At 38.0% G+C, this 25,939-nt stretch overlaps 1 protein-coding gene across 1 annotated transcript in view; it reads left to right on the forward strand.

The window, feature by feature from the left end:
- TFEB (transcription factor EB) overlaps nucleotides 1–25,939 on the forward strand; it is a 155,150-nt gene that overhangs the window by 114,096 nt on the left and 15,115 nt on the right. The window contains 6 exon segments of the mRNA XM_053706750.1: nucleotides 3,329–3,385; nucleotides 3,387–3,410; nucleotides 4,572–4,692; nucleotides 4,860–4,916; nucleotides 13,948–14,023; nucleotides 20,697–20,847. Of these exon segments, the coding sequence (XP_053562725.1) occupies nucleotides 3,329–3,385; nucleotides 3,387–3,410; nucleotides 4,572–4,692; nucleotides 4,860–4,916; nucleotides 13,948–14,023; nucleotides 20,697–20,847 (486 nt within the window).

Genomic DNA, 25,939 nt, shown 5'->3' on the forward strand with positions numbered 1-25,939 from the left:
CCCCTTCACTGCTAGCCATAATACACGTGTGAAATGCAGCGGCATTTGGCGGCCTTCTAATTACCAAAAAGCAACGCCAAAGCCATATATGTCTGCTATTTCTGAACAAAGGGGATCCCAGAGAAGCATTTACAACCATTTGTGCCATAATTGCACAAGCTGTTTGTAAATGATTTCAGTGAGAAACCTAAAATTGTGAAAAATTTAATGTTTTTTTTAATTTGATCGCATTTGGCGGTGAAATGGTGGCATGAAATATACCAAAATTGGCCTAGATCAATACTTGGGGTTGTCTACTACACCAGTGTTTCTCAACAGCCGGGCCGCGGCCCACTACCGGGCCGCGACGGCCCTGCTGGTGGGCCGCGACCCGACATTGCCTCCAGACACTCGCTCTGACAGGCTCGCCTTTACACATCTCCTAAATTTTGGACGGGCCTGTCAGAGTGCCACTGCGCATGTCAGTTTTGCGCACTGTGAGCATGTAGCGGCGGGGCGGGCGGGGCACTGTGACCGGGTAGAAGCGGCTGGCGGCGTGCAGAGCGTGAAGCATCGGCTCACAGGTAAGTAAGCCCACTGACACCAATTACATAATTACGGCCACTGACACCAATGTATATATTTAGGGTGGCCACTGGACACCAATGTGTATTTGTAAACTGTGTGTGTGTGTGTATATATATATATGGATCCCACTGACACCAATGAATTATCATATAATTAACCCACTGTTATATATATATATATATATATTATAATTATTTGATAATTCAGTGGTGTGGGATCCATATATAATATATATAAATGGTTTATAGTGGGTTAATTTTATAATTCATTGGTGTCAGTGGGTGAGGGAGGAGAGAGAAAGAGGAGAGAGAGAGGGAGGAGATAGAGACAGAGAGAGAGAAAGAGAGGGGGAGGAGGGAGAGAAAGAGAGAGGGGAGGAGAGAGAGAAAAAGAGAGAGAGGGGAGGAGATAGAGAGGAGAGAGAGAAAGAGAGGGGAGGAGAGAGAAAGAGAGAGGGGGGGAGAGAGAAAGAGAGAGGGGGGGGAGAGAGATAGAGGGGAGGAGAGAAAGAGGACTGTGTATGTATATATATATATATATATATATATATATATATATATATATATATATATATATATATATATTTCTTCCAAACCTACTGCAACCCACTCCCGATGCTTACCGGGCCCCTGGACCGGTCCGGCTAAAACTTACTGGGCCTTGAGGTCACTTAGGTTGAGAACCACTGTACTACACTACACTAAAGCTAAAATTATCCCTAAAAGCTCCCTACATGCTCCATAATTAACCCCTTCACTGCTGGGCATAATACACGTGTAGTGCGCAGTGGCATTTAGCAGCCTTCTAATTACTAAAAAGCAACGCCAAAGCCATATATGTCTGCTATTTCTGAACAAAGGGGATCCCAGAGAAGAATTTACAACCATTTAAGCCATAATTGCACAAGCTGTTTGTAAATAATTTCAGTGAGAAACCAAAAGTTTGTGAAAAAATTAGTAAAAAAGTGAACGATTTTTGTATTTAATCGCATTTGGCGGTGAAATGGTGGCATGAAATATACCAAAATGGGCCTAGATGAATACTTTGGGATGTCTACTAAAAAAAAATATATACATGTCAATGGATATTCAGAGATTCCTGAAAGATATCAGTGTTCTAATGTAACTAGCGCTAATTTTGAAAAATAATGGTTTGGAAATAGCAAAGTGCTACTTGTATTTATGGCCCTATAACTTACAAAAAAAGCAAAGAACATGTAAACATTGGGTATTTCTAAACTCAGGACAAAATTTAGAAACTATTTAGCACGGGTGTTTTTTGGTGGTTGTAGATGTGTAACAGATTTTGGGGGTCATAGTTAGAAAAAGTGTGTTTTTTTTTTTAATTTTTTCCTCATATTTTATAATTTTTTTTATAGTAAATTATAAGATATGATGAAGATCAATTAAAGGCGAGAAAAACGGTATATAATATGTGTGGGTACAGTAAATGAGTAAGAGGAAAATTAGAGCTAAACACAAACACCGCAGAAATGTAAAAATAGCCTTGGTCCCAAACGGACAGAAAATGGAAAAGTGCTGTGGTCATTAAGGGGTTAAAATTGCATGCTCTATCTGAATCACGATAGAAAAAATGTGGGTTCAGTGTCCCTTTAAAGGAACATTCTAGACAAAATTTTAATGCATAAACATGTATTCATCTTTGAATAGAAACATGTTTGAAATATACATGTATTGGCAAAAATGCTTCTAGTAAAAGTTATCACTGTTTTAGTGTTAGGATTTTTCCTCTGCACGTGCATGTGAGGAATAGATAGATATTCTCAGTGCACCAGTATTTTAAGTACTGCAGCTGCTCAGAGCACCAGTGGGGCTTATATCATGTCAGCAATTAACAAATAGTCAGTACCAGATGGTACAAGCACCTTAGGTTTTCTGAGAAAGTGCTGGGTTAAAAATGCTGGTGCACGGTTAATACTTACATACACACTTGAAACCGCTATACCTTTTACTAAAAGCATTAATGCTAATACATGTATAGTACAAAAATGCTTCTATTCACAACTGAAATGCATCCATGTGGATTCCAATTTTGGCTGGAAATTCCTTTTAATTCCAATATGGCCAATTAACAATCCACAGTCACTGGGAGTATACCGCATACAAAGGCTGGTTTTCTATAAACAAGCACTCACCAAGGCACTGTATGCAAAAAAAAACTAAACCTTTATTGGAGACACAAAGAGAACCGCTACTATTGGATCTGGTGACTGTTTAAAATGTTATTTATTATATTATATTGACAGAGCTGAGCCTTAAAGGAACCATGTACTGTAACATTTTCTCCCCTTTAATGTGTTGTCATTAATGTATTCAATTGTCTACAAATAGCAACTTCTCCTTTATTTTGTGATTGGACAGTTACTTTTGTCTCAAACAGCCTGCAATTGATGGCTACATGCAAATGCCACTCGATTGGCTGGCTAGCCATGCCCTCACGAACCTCTGCAATGCTGGAGGATTCTATCCAGATCTTTAACTATGTGTTTAACCCCTTTGGAGGATCACAAGCCTTTAGAAAAGCTTATGAAGCAAATGATTTATCTTCGGAATTCCCCCAATAGACTTTAATGGTGATATTTGGTATATACAGTTTGCTACAAGATTGACCATTAAGATGTCTCTTTAACTCACGTTTTACTTACAGTTAAGATTTTTTTTTTTTTAAAAGTCTTTCAAATATTTTGGTGAGTAACATGATGCTGAGTTTTAATGACTTAATCATTGGTACTCTTTGACAGATGGATGATGTAATCGAAAACATAATAGGTCTGGATAACCTGTTTGGGTACACAGAGGCCTGCAATCTCCATGCCAAACACGGTGCGTTGCAATTAGGTTTTAGTGCATAGTTTGTATGTATGGTATGTGTTATGTATATGTATGCGTGTGCATATATTGATCCAAAAACATAGAGTAGTCCCAGCACTGTTTTTTCAGGAAAGAGTCCTTTATTCAAGTGACAAGAAAGACAGCAAACAGCTATGTTTGGGCCTACATCGACCTTAGTCATGCCTGCATGACTAAGGGCAATGTAGGCCCGTAACACAGCTGTTTGCTGTCTGTCTTGTCACTTGAATAAAGGACTCTTTCCTGAAAAAAACTGTGCTGGGGACTACTGTTTTTGGATATATATATATATATATATATATATATATATATATGTATATATATTTCAGTGTGTGTGTGTGTATATATATGTGTATATATATATATATATATGCTTTCAAAAATAGAAATGTTAAGTTTATTTTTATAAATTGACAAAATGCAAAGTGAGTGAACAGAAGAAAAATCTATATCAAATCAATATTTGGTGTTACCACCCTTTAGCTTCAAAACAGCATACATTCTTCTAGATACACTTGCACCCAGTTTTTTAAGGGACTCAGCAGGTAGGTTGTTCCAAACACCTTGGAGAACTAACCACAGTTTCATCCGTGGATTTAGGCAGTCTCAGTTTCTTCTGTTTCATCATGAAGTTGGGAATCGGGGCTCTATTGGGGCCATACCAGCACTTTCAGGACTCCTTGTTCTTAATGATTTTGGCTGTATGTTTGGGGCAGTTGTCATGCTACAAAATAAATTTAAGGCCAATCAGATGCCTTTCTGATGGGTGTATATATAGCATGTGGATGAGTATCTGGCTGTACTTCTCAGCAGTGAGGAGACCATTCATTCTGACCAAATCCCCAACTCCATTTGTAGAAATGCAGCACCAAACTTGCAATATACCTCCACCTGTGCTTCACTGTTGCCTGCAGACGCAGCTAGAAGAATTGATGTGGTTTTAAAGGGAAAAAGTGACTACCCCAAATATTGGTTTTGATTTTGATTTTTCTTTTGGTCAACCCTAAATTTACAGCATTTTTTCACAGCTGCCTATAACTTTTGCCCAGTAGTGTGTTTATATATTCTCTCTCTCTCCCTCTGTAAGTTTTTGTTCTCTGTTAGACACTCACTCATTCACTCATTTTTCTTTAGCTTCCATTTTCCAGCAGCCATTTAGCCTTGTACAGTGAGGATTCCCATCTCAGTGACACTGTTGTCGCTGTCACCAGTAACTCCTGTCCTGCTGACCTTCCCATCAAAAGGGAGCTCACAGGTTAGTAAAATGCGTATTGTGACTGTACAATGTATTGTGCGCTGTGATCCACCGAAGTGCTGATTTTTTTGTAGCCTCTATTGTCATTGCTTAGATAAATTCTGTTTATTTTATGCTCAACCAACATGTTACCTGAATCCTTCTTCCTGATTGGTCCTTGCCCACAGATGCAGAAAACCGTGCCATTGTACGAGAACGTCAGAAGAAGGATACCCACAACATGAGTAAGTCCTACTGTAGAGGAGCACCTTTAAATTTAAATGTCTGTGTTAACCTTTTGTTCTTAACCCCATAACGACCATGACATACCCTGTATATTGCTGGTCGTTAAGGGATTGTGTGCCTATAATAGTGCGGGTCTTGCCGCAAGCGGCACAACCGTGCTATTACTCCATCCGGATGGCTTGGAAAATTAGTGTGGTTACACCGCTGGCGGAAAGATTAAACTTTCAGGGCATTCACACAGAGCATGTGATTTTAAGACACTTTTAAACTCAATTCTGTTACCAAATTTACTTTGTTGTTTTGGTATCCTTTATTGAAAGTATACCTAGGTAGGTTTAGGAACTGTAGTGCTCTACTAGAAGCTAGCTGGTGGCTACCTATCTATCACTCTTGTCATTGGCTCACCAAATGTGTTCAGCTAGCTCCCATTAGTGCATTGCTGCTCTGGGGCTGACTTTAACTATGTGTTTACCCATGTCCAGGGGTTAAACATGTCATTATATAAAAGCAATGGTACAATAATAAAATGACAAAATATATGAGAGCATTTTCGTTTTGCACTTTTAATGTCCAATTTCTAACCAAAAGGAAACAAATATGTTGTACATTTCCCCACCAGACATCGTAACTCCCTTTCTACTCCTATTTTTATTTTTAATCCACTTTTCTCTTGTAAGGTGTATCCAGTCCACGGATCATCCATTACTTGTGGGATATTCTCCTTCCCAACAGGAAGTTGCAAGAGGATCACCCACAGCAGAGCCGCTATATAGCTCCTCCCCTAACTGCCATATCCAGTCATTCTCTTGCAACTCTCAACATAGCTGGACGTAGTAAGAGGAAAGTGGTGTAATATAGTTAGTTTTTTCTTCAATCAAGAGTTTATTGTTTTTAAATGGTACCGGAGTCGTACTATTTTATCTCAGGCAGCATTTAGAAGAAGAATCTGCCTGCGTTTTCTATGATCTTAGCAGAAGTAACTAAGATCCACTGCTGTTCTCACATATGTCTGAGGAGTGAGGTAACTTCAGAGGGAGAATGGCGTGCAGGTTATCCTGCAATAAGGTATGTGCAGTTTAAGTTTTTCTAGGGATGGAATTGCTAGAAAATGCTGCTGATACCGAATTAATGTAAGTTAAGCCTAAATACAGTGATTTAATAGCGACTAGTATCAGGCTTGCTATCAGAGGTATATACTCTTATCAATGTGCAATATAAAACGTTTGCTGGCATGTTTAATCGTTTTTATATATGCTTTGGTGATAAAACTTATTGGGGCCTAGTTTTTTCCACATGGCTGGCTTTATTTTTGCCTAGAAACAGTTTCCTGAGGCTTTCCACTGTTATAGTATAAAAGTTACAGTTGGTGCAGTTAAAATTACAAACTGTGACATTCAGCTTCCCTCAGCAGTCCCCTGCATGCTATAGGACATCTCTGAAGGGCTCAAAAGGCTTCAAAAGTAGGAGCTGTGGCAGTTGTTATGACTGTTTAAAAAACATATTTTTCGTTTTGTTAATCTGTTTTTTGTATTAAGGGGTTAATCATCCATTTGCAAGTGGGTGCAATGCTCTGCTAACTTGTTACATACACTGTAAAAATTTCGTTAGTTTAACTGCCTTTTTTCACTGTTATTTCAAATTTTGGCAAAATTTGTTTCTCTTAAAGGCACAGTAACGTTTTTTTATATTGCTTGTTAACTTGATTTAAAGTGTTTTCCAAGCTTGCTAGTCTCATTGCTAGTCTGTATAAACATGTCTGACATAGAGGAAACTCCTTGTTCATTATGTTTAAAAGCCATGGTGGAACCCCATAGGAGAATGTGTACTAAATGTATTGATTTCACTTTAAACAATAAAGATCAGCTGTTATCTTTAAAAGAATTATCACCAGAGGATTCTGACGAGGGGGAAGTTATGCCGACTAACTCTCCCCACGTGTCGGACCCTTTGACTCCCGCTCAAGGGACTCACGCTAAAATGGCGCCAAGTACATCAAAGACGCCCATAGCGATTACTTTGCAGGACATGGCGGCAATCATGGATAATACCCTGTCAGCGGTATTAGCCAGATTGCCTGAATTCAGAGGAAAGGGCGATAGCTCTGGGGTTAGATGTAATACAGAGTGCGCAGATGCTTTAAGGCCCATGTCTGATACTGCGTCACAATATGCAGAAGCTGAGGAAGGAGAGCTTCAGTCTGTGGGTGACATTTCTGATTCGGGGAAACCTGATTCAGATATTTTTACTTTTAAATTTAAGCTTGAGAACCTCTGTGTATTGCTTGGGGAGGTATTAGCTGCTCTGAATGACTGTGACACAATTGCAGTGCCAGAGAAATTGTGTAGACTGGATAAATACTATGCAGTGCCGGTGTGTACTGATGTTTTCTCCAACATAGGTGTGTCCGGTCCACGGCGTCATCCTTACTTGTGGGATATTCTCTTCCCCAACAGGAAATGGCAAAGAGCCCAGCAAAGCTGGTCACATGATCCCTCCTAGGCTCCGCCTACCCCAGTCATTCTCTTTGCCGTTGTACAGGCAACATCTCCACGGAGATGGCTTAGAGTTTTTTAGTGTTTTTAAATCAGAGGACCAGAGACTCACTCCGTTGGTGGCTGTCCCTGGACAACCTGTCACAAGGGATGACATTCCGCAGACCAGAGTGGGTCATTGTCACGACCGACGCCAGTCTGATGGGCTGGGGCGCGGTCTGGGGATCCCTGAAAGCTCAGGGTCTTTGGTCTCGGGAAGAATCTCTTCTACCAATAAATATTCTGGAACTGAGAGCGATATTCAATGCTCTCAAGGCTTGGCCTCAGCTAGCGAGGGCCAAGTTCATACGGTTTCAATGACAACTGTTGCGTACATCAACCATCAGGGGGGAACAAGGAGTTCCCTAGCGATGGAAGAAGTGACCAAAATCATTCTATGGGCGGAGTCTCACTCCTGCCACCTGTCTGCTATCCACATCCCAGGAGTGGAAAATTGGGAAGCGGATTTTCTGAGTCGTCAGACATTGCATCCGGGGGAGTGGGAACTCCATCCGGAAATCTTTGCCCAAGTCACTCAGCTGTGGGGCATTCCAGACATGGATCTGATGGCCTCTCGTCAGAACTTCAAAGTTCCTTGCTACGGGTCCAGATCCAGGGATCCCAAGGCGGCTCTAGTGGATGCACTAGTAGCACCTTGGACCTTCAAACTAGCTTATGTGTTCCCGCCCTTTCCTCTCATCCCCAGGCTGGTAGCCAGGATCAATCAGGAGAGGGCGTCGGTGATCTTGATAGCTCCTGCGTGGCCACGCAGGACTTGGTATGCAGATCTGGTGAATATGTCATCGGTTCCACCTTGGAAGCTACCTTTGAGACGAGACCTTCTTGTTCAGGGTCCGTTCGAACATCCGAATCTGGTTTCACTCCAGCTGACTGCTTGGAGATTGAACGCTTGATTTTATCGAAGCGAGGGTTCTCAGATTCTGTTATCGATACTCTTGTTCAGGCCAGAAAGCCTGTAACTAGAAAGATTTACCACAAAATTTGGAAAAAATATATCTGTTGGTGTGAATCTAAAGGATTCCCTTGGGACAAGGTTAAGATTCCTAGGATCCTATCCTTCCTTCAAGAAGGATTGGAAAAAGGATTATCTGCAAGTTCCCTGAAGGGACAGATTTCTGCCTTGTCGGTGTTACTTCACAAAAAACTGGCTGCTGTGCCAGATGTTCAAGCTTTTGTTCAGGCTCTGGTTAGAATTAAGCCTGTTTACAAACCTTTGACTCCTCCTTGGAGTCTCAATTTAGTTCTTTCAGTTCTTCAGGGGGTTCCGTTTGAACCCTTGCATTCCGTTGATATTAAATTATTATCTTGGAAAGTTTTGTTTTTAGTTGCAATTTCTTCTGCCAGAAGAGTTTCAGAATTATCTGCTCTGCAGTGTTCTCCTCCTTATCTGGTGTTCCATGCAGATAAGGTGGTTTTACGTACTAAACCTGGTTTTCTTCCAAAAGTTGTTTCTAACAAAAACATTAACCAGGAGATTATCGTACCTTCTCTGTGTCCGAAACCAGTTTCAAAGAAGGAACGTTTGTTGCACAATTTGGATGTTGTTCGCGCTCTAAAATTCTATTTAGATGCTACAAAGGATTTTAGACAAACATCTTCCTTGTTTGTTGTTTATTCCGGTAAAAGGAGAGGTCAAAAAGCAACTTCTACCTCTCTCTCTTTTTGGATTAAAAGCATCATCAGATTGGCTTACGAGACTGCCGGACGGCAGCCTCCCGAAAGAATCACAGCTCATTCCACTAGGGCTGTGGCTTCCACATGGGCCTTCAAGAACGAGGCTTCTGTTGATCAGATATGTAGGGCAGCGACTTGGTCTTCACTGCACACTTTTACCAAATTTTACAAGTTTGATACTTTTGCTTCTTCTGAGGCTATTTTTGGGAGAAAGGTTTTGCAAGCCGTGGTGCCTTCCATTTAGGTGACCTGATTTGCTCCCTCCCTTCATCCGTGTCCTAAAGCTTTGGTATTGGTTCCCACAAGTAAGGATGACGCCGTGGACCGGACACACCTATGTTGGAGAAAACAGAATTTATGTTTACCTGATAAATTACTTTCTCCAACGGTGTGTCCGGTCCACGGCCCGCCCGGGTTTTTTAATCAGGTCTGATAATTTATTTTCTTTAACTACAGTCACCACGGTACCATATGGTTTCTCCTATGCAAATATTCCTCCTTAACGTCGGTCGAATGACTGGGGTAGGCGGAGCCTAGGAGGGATCATGTGACCAGCTTTGCTGGGCTCTTTGCCATTTCCTGTTGGGGAAGAGAATATCCCACAAGTAAGGATGACGCCGTGGACCGGACACACCGTTGGAGAAAGTAATTTATCAGGTAAACATAAATTCTGTTTTTTCCAATTCCTAAAAGGTTTACAGAAATTATTAATAAGGAGTGGGATAGACCCGGTGTGCCGTTTTCCCCCCCTCCTATTTTTAGAAAAATGTTTCCAATAGACGCCACCACGCGGGACTTATGGCAGACGGTTCCTAAGGTGGAGGGAGCAGTTTCTACTTTAGCAAAGCGTACCACTATCCCTGTCGAGGACAGTTGTGCTTTTCCAGATCCAATGGATAAAAAATTAGAAGGTTACCTTAAGAAAATGTTTATTCAACAAGGTTTTATCCTGCAGCCCCTTGCATGCATTGCGCCTGTCACTGCTGCTGCGGCGTTCTGGTTTGAGTCTCTGGAAGAGGCCTTTCAGACAGCTACTCCATTGACTGAAATACTTGACAAGCTTAGAACACTTAAGCTAGGTAATTCTTTTGTTTCTGATGCCATTGTTCATTTGACTAAACTAACGGCTAAGAATTCTGGATTCGCCATCCAGGCGCGTAGGGCGCTATGGCTTAAATCTTGGTCAGCTGACGTGACTTCAAAGTCTAAATTACTTAACATTCCCTTCAAGGGGCAGACCCTATTCGGGCCTGGTTTGAAGGAAATTATTGCTGACATTACTGGAGGTAAGGGTCATACCCTTCCTCAGGACAGGGCCAGATCAAGGGCCGAACAGTCTAATTTTCGTGCCTTTCGAAATTTCAAGGCAGGTGCAGCATCAACTTCCTCTGCTACAAAACAAGAGGGAACTTTTGCTCAATCCAAGCCGGGCTGGAAACCTAACCAGTCCTGGAATAAAGGCAAGCAGGCAAGAAAGCCTGTTGCTGCCTCTAAGACAGCATGAAGGAACGGCCCCCTATCCGTAACGGATCTAGTAGGGGGCAGACTTTCTCTCTTCGCCCAGGCGTGGGCAAGAGATGTTCATTGGAGATCATATCTCAGGGATATCTTCTGGACTTCAAAGCTTCCCCTCCTCAAGGGAGATTTCACCTTTCGAGATTATCTGTAAACCAGATAAAGAAAAAGGCATTCTTACGCTGTGTGCAAGACCTCCTAGTTATGGGAGTGATCTGTCCAGTTCCACAGACGGAACAGGGACAGGGCTTTTATTCAAATCTGTTTGTGGTTCCCAAAAAAGAGGGAACCTTCAGACCCATTTTGGATCTAAAGATCTTAAACAAATTCGGTGGCTCAGTGTATGGAAGTAATCGGCTTGATGGTAGCGGCGATGGACATAGTGCCATTTGCGCGCCTACACCTCAGACCGCTGCAACTATGCATGCTCAGTCAGTGGAATGGGGATTACACAGATTTGTCCCCTCTGCTAAATCTGGATCAAGAGACCAGAGATTCTCTTCTCTGGTGGCTTTCTCGGGTCCATCTGTCCAAAGGTATGACCTTTCGCAGGCCAGATTGGACAATTGTAACAACAGATGCCAGCCTTCTAGGTTGGGGTGCAGTCTGGAATTCCCTGAAGGCTCAGGGATCGTGGACTCAGGAGGAGAAACTCCTCCCAATAAATATTCTGGAGTTAAGAGCAATATTCAATGCTCTTCTAGCTTGGCCTCAGTTAGCAACCCTGAGGTTCATCAGATTTCAGTCGGACAACATCACGACTGTGGTTTACATCAACCATCAAGGGGGAACCAGGAGTTCCCTAGCGATGTTAGAAGTCTCCAAGATAATTCGCTGGGCAGAGACTCACTCTTGCCACCTATCAGCAATCCATATCCCAGGTGTAGAGAACTGGGAGGCGGATTTTCTAAGTCGTCAGACTTTTCATCCGGGGGAGTGGGAACTCCATCCGGAGGTGTTTGCTCAATTGGTTCATCATTGGGGCAAACCAGAACTGGATCTCATGGCGTCTCGCCAGAACGCCAAGCTTCCTTGTTACGGATCCAGGTCCAGGGACCCAGAAGCGGCACTGATAGATGCTCTAGCAGCGCCTTGGTTCTTCAACCTGGCTTATGTGTTTCCACCGTTTCCTCTGCTCCCTCGACTGATTGCCAAAATCAAACAGGAGAGAGCATCAGTGATATTGATAGCCCCTGCGTGGCCACGCAGGACCTGGTATGCAGACCTAGTGGACATGTCATCCTTTCCACCATGGACCCTGCCTCTGAGACAAGACCTTCTACTACAAGGTCCTTTCAATCATCTGAATCTAATTTCTCTGAGACTGACTGCATGGAGATTGAACGCTTGATTTTATCAAAGCGTGGCTTCTCCGAGTCAGTCATTGATACCCTTATACAGGCACGAAAGCCTGTCACCAGGAAAATCTATCATAAGATATGGCGTAAATATCTTTATTGGTGTGAATCCAAGAATTACTCATGGAGTAAGGTTAGGATTCCTAGGATATTGTAGTTTCTCCAAGAGGGTTTGGAAAAAGGATTATCGGCTAGTTCTTTAAAGGGACAGATTTCTGCTCTGTCTATTCTTTTGCACAAGCGTCTGGCAGAAGTTCCAGACGTTCAAGCTTTTTGTCAGGCTTTGGTTAGAATTAAGCCTGTGTTTAAACCTGTTGCTCCCCCATGGAGCTTAAACTTGGTTCTTAAAGTTCTTCAAGGGGTTCCGTTTGAACCCCTTCATTCCATTGATATTAAACTTTTATCTTGGAAAGTTCTGTTTTTGATGGCTATTTCCTCGGCTCGGAGAGTCTCTGAGTTATCTGCCTTACAATGTGATTCTCCTTATCTGATTTTCCATTCAGATAAAGTAGTTCTGCGTACAAAACCTGGGTTTTTACCTAAGGTAGTTTCTAACAAGAATATCAATCAAGAGATTGTTGTTCCATCATTGTGTCCTAATCCTTCTTCAAAGAAGGAACGTCTTTTACATAATCTGGACGTGGTCCGTGCTTTGAAGTTTTACTTACAAGCTACTAAAGATTTTCGCCAAACATCTACACTGTTTGTTGTTTACTCTGGACAGAGGAGAGGTCAAAAATCTTCGGCAACCTCTTTCTTTTTGGCTTCGGAGCGTAATACGCTTAGCCTATGAGACTGCTGGACAGCAGTCCCCCTGAAAGAATTACAGCTCATTCTACTAGAGCTGTGGCTTCCACCTGGGCCTTTAAGAATGAGGCTTCTGTTGAACAGATTTGCAAGGCGGCGACTTGGTCTTCGCTTCATACCTTTTCAAAATTTTACAAATTTGATACTTTTGCTTCTTCGGAGGCTATTTTTGGGAGAAAGGTTCTACAGGCAGTGGTTCCTTCCATTTAAGCCTGCCTTGTCCCTCCCTTCCTCCGTGTACTTTAGCTTTGGTATTGGTATCCCACAAGTAATGGATGATCCGTGGACTGGATACACCTTACAAGAGAAAACATAGTTTATGCTTACCTGATAAATTTATTTCTCTTGTGGTGTATCCAGTCCACGGCCCGCCCTGTCTTTTTAAGGCAGGTCTAAATTTTAATTTAAACTACAGTCACCACTGCACCCTATGGTTTCTCCTTTCTCAGCTTGTTTCGGTCGAATGACTGGATATGGCAGTTAGGGGAGGAGCTATATAGCAGCTCTGCTGTGGGTGATCCTCTTGCAACTTCCTGTTGGGAAGGAGAATATCCCACAAGTAATGGATGATCTGTGGACTGGATACACCACAAGAAAATTAAATTTATCAGGTAAGCATAAAAAAAAAATTTCCGCCACACATAGTCAGTTTCATAACTTTTTTTGTGGGACCTATATAAGTGCAGAAATATATAACATTAGCTTAGCTCCAGATTTCTAAAGTGAAGGGTTAAATAGATATCACGCAACGAAAACAGAACACCGCTCTTGGCTCTACTGAGCGGGTCTGTTTTCTTCTCCTAAGCGCATCACAGGCACGCTGTCTAATCACAGCCGGCCCGATCGCGCTATTAAAATCAATGTAACTCGCTCCCGCTACCAGATCAGAGCGGGAGCAAGCTACATTGATTTTAATATAACATTATAACAATATAACATTATTTCCTAGGTTTACTGGTCCTTTAAATGAACTTTGTGGCCTTAATGAAGTCTCAGGGGCTGTGCACGATACCTGTTACCCACCCCTGGCCTAACTGCTCTCACTTCATTACCTCTTACTATTCTTTTATAACTCATATTTTTTAGCCGTTTGTATATTATTTTGTCAATGTCTTGTTTTTCAGTTGAAAGAAGGAGACGGTTTAACATAAACGACCGTATCAAGGAACTGGGTACTCTAATCCCAAGATCCAATGACCTGTAAGTAGTTTGACCCGCGCACTCACCCCCTACCCCAACACTAGAAGCCAGAGAAACAAGTACTAACAAATCATTCTCAGAACATAAGGACTTTTGGGTCTATTTGGTTGTCTCTGCATGTTCTATAAATAATACATAGCTAACAGGACAGTCTAGTCCAAATTAAACTTTCATGACTCAGATAGAGCATGCAATTTTATAAGAGACTTTTCAGTTTTGTCTTCTATTATCAAATTTACTTAATTCATTTGGTATTCTTTTTTTTAAAAGCATACCTAGGTAGGCTCAGAAGAGCAATGCACTACTAGGTGATTGGTGGCTATAAAGATATGCCTCTTGCCATTATCTCAGCAGATGTTTTTAGCTAGCTCCCAGTAGTGCATTGCTGCTCTGGAGCTGACTTTAAACTATGTGTTGTTCTTTCACAATAGAGTAGTTTTGTTTTGTACCTTGATGTCCCTTTGAGACTGCAATACTGTGTTTTACAGTTATCCTAGTTTTATTTTTATATGTATTAAATCCTCATAATATAGGATGTAATATCATACATATAAATGTTACAGCACATTATACAGATATATCATGTAATATACATATAAATGTTATAGCACATTATACAGATATAGCATGTAATATAATACATATAAATGTTATAGCACAGTATACAGATATAGCATGTAATATCATACATATAAATGTTATAGCACATTATACAGATATAGCATGTAATATAATACATATAAATGTTATAGCACAGTATACAGATATAGCATGTAATATCATACATATAAATATTATAGCACATTATACAGATATAGCAAGTAATATCATGCATATAAATGTTATAGCACATTATACAGATATAGCAAGTAATATCATACATATAAATATTATAGCACATTATACAGATATAGCAAGTAATATCATACATATAAATGTTATAGCACATTATACAGATATAGCATGTAATATCATACATATAAATATTATAGCACATTATACAGATATAGCAAGTAATATCATACATATAAATGTTATAGCACATTATACAGATATAGCAAGTAATATCATACATATAAATGTTATAGCACAGTATACAGATATAGCATGTAATATCATACATATAAATATTATAGCACATTATACAGATATATCATGTAATATACATATAAATGTTATAGCACATTATACAGATATAGCAAGTAATATCATACATATAAATGTTATAGCACATTATACAGATATAGGATGTAATATACATATAAATATTACAGCACATTATACAGATATAGCATGTAATATCATACATATAAATGTTATAGCACATTATACAGATATAGCAAGTAATATCATACATATAAATGTTATAGCACATTATACAGATATAGCATGTAATATCATACATATAAATGTTATAGCACATTATACAGATATAGCATGTAATATCATACATATAAATGTTATAGCACATTATACAGATATAGCATGTAATATAATACATATAAATGTTACAGCACATTATACAGATATAGCAAGTAATATCATACATATAAATGTTATTGCACATTATACAGATATAGCATGTAATATACATATAAATGTTATAGCACATTATACAGATATATAAAGTAATATCATACATATAAATGTTACAGCACATTATACAGATATAGCATGTAATATACATATAAATGTTACAGCACATTATACAGACATAGCAAGTAATATCATACATATAAATGTTATAGCACATTATACAGATATAGCAAGTAATATCATACATATAAATGTTATAGCACATTATACAGATATAGCAAGTAATATCATACATATAAATTTTATAGCACATTATACAGATATAGCATGTAATATACATATAAATGTTATAGCACATTATACAGATATAGCATGTAATATACATATAAATGTTATAGCACATTATACAGATATATAAAGTAATATCATACATATAAATGTTATAGCACATTATACAGATATAGCAAGTAATATCATACATATAAATATTATAGCACATTATACAGATATAGCATGTAATATGATACATATAAATGTTATAGCACATTATACAGATATAGCATGTAATATCATACATATAAATGTTATAGCACATTATACAGATATAGCATGTAATATACATATAAATATTATAGCACATTATACAGATATAGCATGTAATATCATACATATAAATGTTACAGCACATTATACAGATATAGCATGTAATATCATACATATAAATGTTACAGCACATTATACAGATATAGCATGTAATATCATACATATAAATGTTACAGCACATTATACAGATATAGCATGTAATATACATATAAATGTTATAGCACATTATACAGATATAGCATGTAATATACATATAAATGTTACAGCACATTATATAGATATAGCATGTAATATACATGTAAATGTTATAGCACATTATACAGATATAGCATGTAATATACATATAAATGTTATAGCACATTATACAGATATAGCATGTAATATACATATAAATGTTATAGCACATTATACAGATATAGCATGTAATATACATATAAATGTTACAGCACATTATACAGATATAGCATGTAATATACATATACATGTTATAGCACATTATACTGATATAGCATGTAATATCATACATATAAATGTTATAGCACATTATACAGATATAGCATGTAATATCATACATATAAATGTTACAGCACATTATACAGATATAGCATGTAATATCATACATATAAATGTTATAGCACATTATACAGATATAGCAAGTAATATCATACATATAAATGTTATTGCACATTATACAGATATAGCAAGTAATATCATACATATAAATGTTATTGCACATTATACAGATATAGCATGTAATATACATATAAATATTATAGCACATTATACAGATATAGCAAGTAATATGATACATATAAATGTTATAGCACATTATACAGATATAGCATGTAATATAATACATATAAATGTTATAGCACATTATACAGATATAGCATGTAATATACATATAAATGTTACAGCACATTATACAGATATAGCATGTAATATCATACATATAAATGTTATAGCACATTATACAGATATAGCAAGTGATATCATACATATAAATGTTACAGCACATTATACAGATATAGCATGTAATATCATACATATAAATGTTATAGCACAGTATACAGATATAGCATGTAATATCATACATATAAATGTTATAGCACATTATACAGATATAGCATGTAATATACATATAAATATTATAGCACATTATACAGATATAGCAAGTAATATCATACATATAAATGTTATAGCACAGTATACAGATATAGCAAGTAATATCATACATATAAATATTATAGCACAGTATACAGATATAGCATGTAATATCATACATATAAATATTATAGTACATTATACAGATATATCATGTAATATACATATAAATGTTATAGCACATTATACAGATATAGCAAGTAATATCATACATATAAATGTTATAGCACATTATACAGATATAGGATGTAATATACATATAAATATTATAGCACATTATACAGATATAGCATGTAATATCATACATATAAATGTTATAGCACATTATACAGATGTAGCATGTAATATCATACATATAAATGTTATAGCACATTATACAGATATAGCAAGTAATATCATACATATAAATGTTATAGCACAGTATACAGATATAGCATGTAATATCATACATATAAATATTATAGCACATTATACAGATATAGAATGTAATCTCATACATATAAATGTTATAGCACATTATACAGATATAGAATGTAATCTCATACATATAAATGTTATAGCACATTATACAGATATATCATGTAATATACATATAAATATTATAGCACATTATACAGATATAGCATGTAATATCATACATATAAATATTATAGCACATTATACAGATATAGCATGTAATATCATACATATAAATATTATAGCACATTATACAGATATATCATGTAATATACATATAAATGTTATAGCACATTATACAGATATAGCATGTAATATCATACATATAAATGTTACAGCACATTATACAGATATAGCATGTAATGTCATACATATAAATGTTACAGCACAGTATACAGATATAGCATGTAATATCATACATATAAATGTTATAGCACATTATACAGATATAGCAAGTAATATCATACATATAAATGTTACAGCACATTATACAGATATAGCAAGTAATATCATACATATAAATGTTACAGCACATTATACAGATATAGCAAGTAATATCATACATATAAATGTTACAGCACATTATACAGATATATAATGTAATATCATACATATACATTTTTTAGCACATTATACAGATATAGCAAGTAATATCATACATATAAATGTTATAGCACATTATACAGATATAGCATGTAATATAATACATATAAATGTTATAGCACATTATACAGATATAGCATGTAATATCATACATATAAATGTTATAGCAGATTATACAGATATAGCATGTAATATCATACATATAAATGTTATAGCACATTATACAGATGTAGCATGTAATATCATACATATAAATGTTATAGCACATTATACAGATATAGCAAGTAATATCATACATATAAATGTTATAGCACAGTATACAGATATAGCATGTAATATCATACATATAAATATTATAGCACATTATACAGATATAGAATGTAATCTCATACATATAAATGTTATAGCACATTATACAGATATAGAATGTAATCTCATACATATAAATGTTATAGCACATTATACAGATATATCATGTAATATACATATAAATATTATAGCACATTATACAGATATAGCATGTAATATCATACATATAAATATTATAGCACATTATACAGATATAGCATGTAATATCATACATATAAATGTTACAGCACATTATACAGATATAGCATGTAATATCATACATATAAATGTTATAGCACATTATACAGATATAGCAAGTAATATCATACATATAAATGTTATAGCACATTATACAGATGTAGCATGTAATATACATATAAATATTATAGCAGATTATACAGATATAGCATGTAATATAATACATATAAATATTATAGCACATTATACAGATATAGCATGTAATATCATACATATAAATGTTACAGCACATTATACAGATATAGCAAGTAATATCATACATATAAATGTTACAGCACATTATACAGATATATCATGTAATATACATATAAATGTTATAGCACATTATACAGATATATAAAGTAATATCATACATATAAAAGGTTATAGCACATTATACAGATATATAAAGTAATATCATACATATAGATGTTATAGCACATTATACAGATATAGCAAGTAATATCATACATATAAATATTATAGCACATTATACAGATATAGCATGTAATATCATACATATAAATGTTACAGCACATTATACAGATATAGCAAGTAATATCATACATATAAATGTTATAGCACATTATACAGATATAGCATGTAATATACATATAAATGTTATAGCACATTATACAGATATAGCATGTAATATCATACATATAAATATTATAGCACATTATACAGATATAGCATGTAATATCATACATATAAATGTTATAGCACATTATACAGATATAGCAAGTAATATCATGCATATAAATGTTATAGCACATACAGATATAGCAAGTAATATACATATAAATGTTATAGCACATTATACAGATATAGCATGTAATATACATATAAATGTTACAGCACATTATACAGATATAGCAAGTAATATCATACATATAAATGTTATAACACATTATACAGATATAGCATGTAATATACATATAAATATTATAGCACATTATACAGATATAGCAAGTAATATACATATAAATGTTACAGCACATTATACAGATATAGCATGTAATATCATACATATAAATATTATAGCACATTATACAGATATAGCAAGTAATATCATACATATAAAAGGTTATAGCACATTATACAGATTTATAATGTAATATCATACATATAAATGTTACAGCACATTATACAGATATAGCAAGTAATATCATACATTTAAATGTTATAGCACATTATACAGATATATAATGTAATATCATACATATAAATGTTATAGCACATTATACAGATATAGCATGTAATATACATATACTGTACATTTGGTAGCATATTATACAGATATCTCTGGGTTCTCCACAGAAAATGTTGCCTTATAAAGTTGCTGGGTGTGGGGCAGTGTAACTTTCTAATAATGTAACACTTTCTGCTATCCAAATCACAATTAAATGCATCATTTAAAATACATTTATTAAATGATAAATTGAGTAATAAATATTGAAACAGACTAAATATTAACTAATCTTAGCTTCTTTTTGGCTAGAAATTAGCAAAGTAGGCAGTAAAACCAGCTGGGTGGTGCACCATGAAGAGAGAACACTGTATTTGTTACACACAAAATCTATTTTCTTTACAATATATATTGACCACTTTGAGGGCCTGTGATAACCCTACAGGCACAAGTGGTCAGTCAGTTTATTATTGTGCAGAGTGACAGAAGTGGCAGATGATTGGTTAGTACAGTAATGTGTGTCCCTCTTCCCCAAAGCAGTGACTCACGCTGGAATAAAGGCACCATTTTGAGAGCATCCGTGGACTACATCAAACACATGCAAAAGGATCAGCAAAGGAGCCGGGAACTGGAGACACATTCTAAGCAACTGGAGCAAGCCAACAAGCATCTATGGTTGCGGATTCAGGTGATGCTGCATCGCGTTTTACACACTGCTGCACATAACCACAATTAACACTACATGCTGGCATTAAAATACAAAATACTAGTACTCACATTAAAGGGACGCTGAAGTCAGAATTAAACTTTCATTATTAACATAGAACATGTAGTTTTAAAAGACTTTCCAATTTTCTTCCATTGTCAAATTGCACTGTTTTTTTTTTATATGCACACTTTCCGAGGCACCGGCTACTACTGAGCATGTGCAAGAGTTAACAGTGTATACTTATATGAGTTTGTGATTGGCTGATGGCTGTCACATGGTACAGGCGACTGGCAAATTTAAGTCAATTTCTTTCTAATGACACGGTGAGTCCACAGATCATCATAATTACTGTTGGGAATATCACTCCTGGCCAGCAGGAGGAGGCAAAGAGCACCACAGCAAAGCTGTTAAATATAACTTCCCTACCCACAAACCCCAGTCATTCTCTTTGCCTGTAACAGTTGCAAGGAGGTGGTAAAGTTTAGGTGTCTGAAAGAATTCTTCTATCAAGGGTTTGTTATTTTCAAAGCAGAGCAGGTTTGCTCTGATCTTTTTCTGGGGTCTAGCCGTAGTCCATGTCAGTCTCTTCAGTAGAGCAGTGGTGGCTTTTATGCATTTGGGAACTTGTGGGGTATAATCCCCACTGTGCCTCCCAAGTTGTTTGTTGCTGCCCTTATTTGAAAGCTTGAGTAGGTTTACTCAGTCTTTCCTTTGTTTCCACAGGTCCATGTGAGGGAAGATGCCTTTCAAACCTTGTGAGCTGCCCTGCTGCCAGGCAGATTGTTGTGGAGATAAGTGCTGAGTTTTATTTTCTGTATGGGAAAGAAAGATTGGCAGTTAATTCTGTTGGGGATGTGTACATTATTCCTGTTAGCTGAACAGGTTATTGTATGGCAGTTCGTGTGGGCACTGGAGAGGAGTTTATATGTTTAAACATTTACTTTGGTTCAGTCTTGGTGGGTTCCGGTTTTTGTCTGTGTGTTTGCTTTTACTCCCGGCTGCTTTTTCTGCGTAGTGAGTGTAATGCCAGCCAGGAGGTTCTGTTAGGTTTGGGCGGGGCTTGTCTGGCACAGCAACGAGTTGCGCACTTTTTCCTCATTTACTTCCTTAATATCGGAAGGGTGAGGTTTGTTTGTGCGGCTCTTTTCTTTTACAAGATACGATGAGTCCACGGATTTCATCCTTACTTGTGGGATATCATCTCCTGGTCAGCAGGAGGAGGCAAAGAGCACCACAGCAGAGCTGTATATATAGCTCCTCCCTTCCCTCCCACTCCAGTCATTCTCTTTGCCTGTGTTAGTGATAGGAAGAGGTAAAGTGAGGTTTTAGTTTTTAGATAACTTTCTGAAGCTATGTGATGCAATATTGCACGCGACTTTCATTTGCTTTTGTACAATAAGTAAATAATCTCTGTTCTTACAGTTCAAGGGACAGTAAGGGTCATTTTAATTAGGACTTACTGCTGTTCTTTGGTGTGCATTCATCCTTTGTGACTTAGGATGGAACAGCAGCACACAACAATAGAGTTTCCTTTAAGATGTACAAGGAATTAAACCTCTTAACTTAGCTGTTTCAGTTATAAAATTTCTGATATTTCCTTGCAGATTACCAAGTCGGCGGCTAAGAGTTCGGGACTTTCCATTTTAGCACGCAGTGCCTTATGGTTGAATTCTTGATCTGCGGATGCGTCAGCTAAATCTAAGCTTTTGACTATTCCTTCCAAGGGGAGGACCCTGTTCGGGCCTGACTTGAAGGAGATTATTTCTGACTTCACAGGAGGTACGATTCCCTCCCTCAGAATAAGGAATTCGAACGGAGGGGGCGTCAGAGTAATTTTCGTTCCTTTCGAAATTGCAAGGGAGTTCCTTCTTCCGTTAAATAGGAAGGGAATTATTCACAAACCAAGTCCACTTGGAGACCTAACCAGTCTTGGAACAAGGGTAAGCAATCCAAGAAGCCGGTTGCCACTACCAAGTCGGCATGAAGGGTCGGCCCCCGATTCGGGACCGGATCTTGTAGGGGGCAGACTTTTTCTCTTTGTCCAGGCTTGGATAAGAGACACTAGAATCCTGGACACTAGAAAGTGTGTCTCAGGGGTATCATTTGGAGTTCAAAAATTCCTTCCCCAGAGGAAGGTTTCTTCTTTCACGATTGTCTGTAGACCAGATAAAAAGAGAGGCGTTCTTACGCTGTGTAAGAGATCTCTCCTCCATGGGAGTAATATGTCCCGTTCTAATACAGGAACAGGTACAAGGGTTTTATTCAAATCTTTTTGTAGTTCCCAAGAAAGAGGGAACATTCCAACCTATTTTAGACCTCAAAAGTCTAAACAAGTTTCTCAGTTCCATTCTTCAAGATAGAAACTATTCGTACCATTCTTCCATTGATCCAGGAGGGTCAATTTATGATTACCGTGGATCTAAAGGACGCATATCTTCATGTTCCTATCCACAGAGATCATCGCAAGTTCCTGAGGTTTGCCTTTCTGGACAAACATTTTCAGTTTGTGGTGCTTCCTTTCGGTCTGGCCACGGCACCCAGAATTTTCACAAGAGTTCTGGGGTCTCTGCTGGCGGTTCTAAGACCGCGGGGCATTGCAGTGGCACCTTATCTGGACGATATTCTGATCCAGGCGTCGTCTTATCAGCTAGCAAAAGTCTCATACCGACATTGTTCTGTCCTTTCTGAGGACTCGCGGGTGGAAAGTGAATCTGGAAAAGAGTTCGCTAGTTCCACAGACAAGGGTTCCTTTCTTGGGAACTCTAATCGACTCTCTATCCATGACAATCTTTTTGACGGAGGTCAGAAAGTTAAAGATTCTGAATACATGCAGAACCCTTCAGTCCAATCCTCGGCCGTCTGGCTCAGTGCATGGAGGCAATTGGATTGTTGATGGCAGCAATGGACATCATTCCGTTTGCTCGTTTTCATCTCAGACCTCTGCAACTGAGCATGCTCAGACAGTGGAATGGAGATTACACACATTTGTCTCCTCAAATAGATCTAGATCAGGAGACAAGCGACTCTCTTCTATGGTGGTTGTCGCTGGATCATCTATCCCAGGGGACATGCTTCCGCAGACCCTCATGGGTGATAGTGACAATGGACACCAGCCTGATAGGATGGGGAGCAGTCTGGAACTCCCTGAGGGCTCAGGGTGTATGGTCTCAATCAGAGTCTCTACTTCCCATCAATATCCTAGAGTTCAGAGAGCAATATTCAATGTACTTCAGGCTTGGCCTCAGTGGGCTTCGGCCAAGTTCATCAGATTCCAGTCGGCCAACATTACGACTGTAGCTTACATCAATCATCAGGGAGGAACAAGGAGTTCCTTAGCGATGACAGAAGTAGCCAAGATAATTCAGTGGGCGGAGGCTCACTCTTGTTATCTGTCGGCAATCCACATTCCAGGAGTGGAAAACTGGGAAGCGGATTTTCTGAGCAGACAGACTTTTCATCTGGGGGAATGGGAACTCCATCCGGAGGTATTTGCCAATCTGATTCTCAGATGGGGCAGGCTGGAGTTGGATCTTATGGCATCTCGTCAGAATGCCAAGCTTCCGAGATATGGGTCCAGGTCCAGGGATCTCCAGGCCGAACTGATAGATGCCTTGGCAGTTCAACCTATCTTATGTGTTTCCTCCATTTGCTCTCCTTCCCCGGGTGATTGCTCAAGTCAAACAGGAGAGGATCCTCATCGTTCCTGCGTGGCCTCGCAGGACTTGGTATGCCGATCTGGTGGACATGTCATCTCAGCCACCGTGGAAGCTTCCTTTGAGGAAAGACATTCTCATTCAGGGACCCATCCATCATCCGAATCTGGTTTCTCTGCAGCTAACTGCTTGGAGATTGAACGCTTGATTTTATCTAAGCGAGGGTTCTCTGATTCGGTCATTGATACCTTGATTCAGGCACGTAGGCCTGTTACTAAAAAGATTTACCATAAGATATTGCGTAAATATCTTTATTGGTGCGAATCCAAGGGCTACTCATGGAGTAGGGTTAGGATTCCCAGGATTTTGTCTTTTCTCCAAGAAGGATTGGAGAAAGGGTTGTCAGCAAGTTCCTTAAAGGGACAAATTTCTGCTTTGTCTATTTTGCTACACAAGCATCTGGCAGATGTTCCAGATGTTCAATCTTTTTGTCAGGCTCTGACTAGAATCAGGCCTGTGTTTAGACCAATTGCTCCTCCTTGGAGTTTGAAGTTAGTTCTTAATGTTCTTTAAGGGGTTCCGTTCGAACCTATGCATTCCATAGATATTAAGTTATTATCTTGGAAAGTTTTATTTTTGGTTGCTATTTCTTCTGCTTTGCAGTTTCTGAGCTTTCAGCATTACAATGTGATTCTCCTTATCTTATTTTCCATTCCGATAAGGTGGTGTTACGTACCAAACCTGGTTTCCTTTCTAAGGTTGTTTCTAATAAAAATATTAATCAGGAATTGTTGTTCCTTCCTTGTGTCCTATTCCTTCTTCTAAGAAGGAGCGGCTGTTACATAATTTGGACGTGGTCCGTGCTTTAAAGTTTTACTTACAGGCAACTACGGATTTTCGTTGATTGTCTTCCCTGTTTATTGTGTTTTCTAGGAAGCGTAGGGGTCAGATAGCTACGGCTACCTCTCTTTCATTTTGGCTGAAGAGTATAATCTGTTTTGCATATGAGACTGCTGGACAGCAGCCTCCTGCCCGAATTACGGCTATTCCTTCTTCTAAGAAGGAGCGGCTGTTACATAATTTGGACGTGGTCCGTGCTTTAAAGTTTTACTTACAGGCAACTAAGGATTTTCGTCGATTGTCTTCCTTGTTTATTGTGTTTTCTGGGAAGCGTAGGGGTCAGATAGCTACGGCTACCTCTCTTTCATTTTGGCTGAAGAGTATCATCCGTTTTGCATATGAGACTGCTGGACAGCAGCCTCCTGCCCGAATTACGGCTCATTCCACTAGGGCTGTGGCTTCCTCATGGGCATTCAAAAATGATGCTTCTGTTGAACAGATTTGCATAGCTGCAACTTGGTCGTCTCTTCACACTTTTTCCAAATTTTACAAATTCAATACTTTTGCCTCGTCTGAGG

This window comes from Bombina bombina, chromosome 3 (assembly GCF_027579735.1).
Source record: "Bombina bombina isolate aBomBom1 chromosome 3, aBomBom1.pri, whole genome shotgun sequence".
Classification (NCBI taxonomy): domain Eukaryota; kingdom Metazoa; phylum Chordata; class Amphibia; order Anura; family Bombinatoridae; genus Bombina; species Bombina bombina.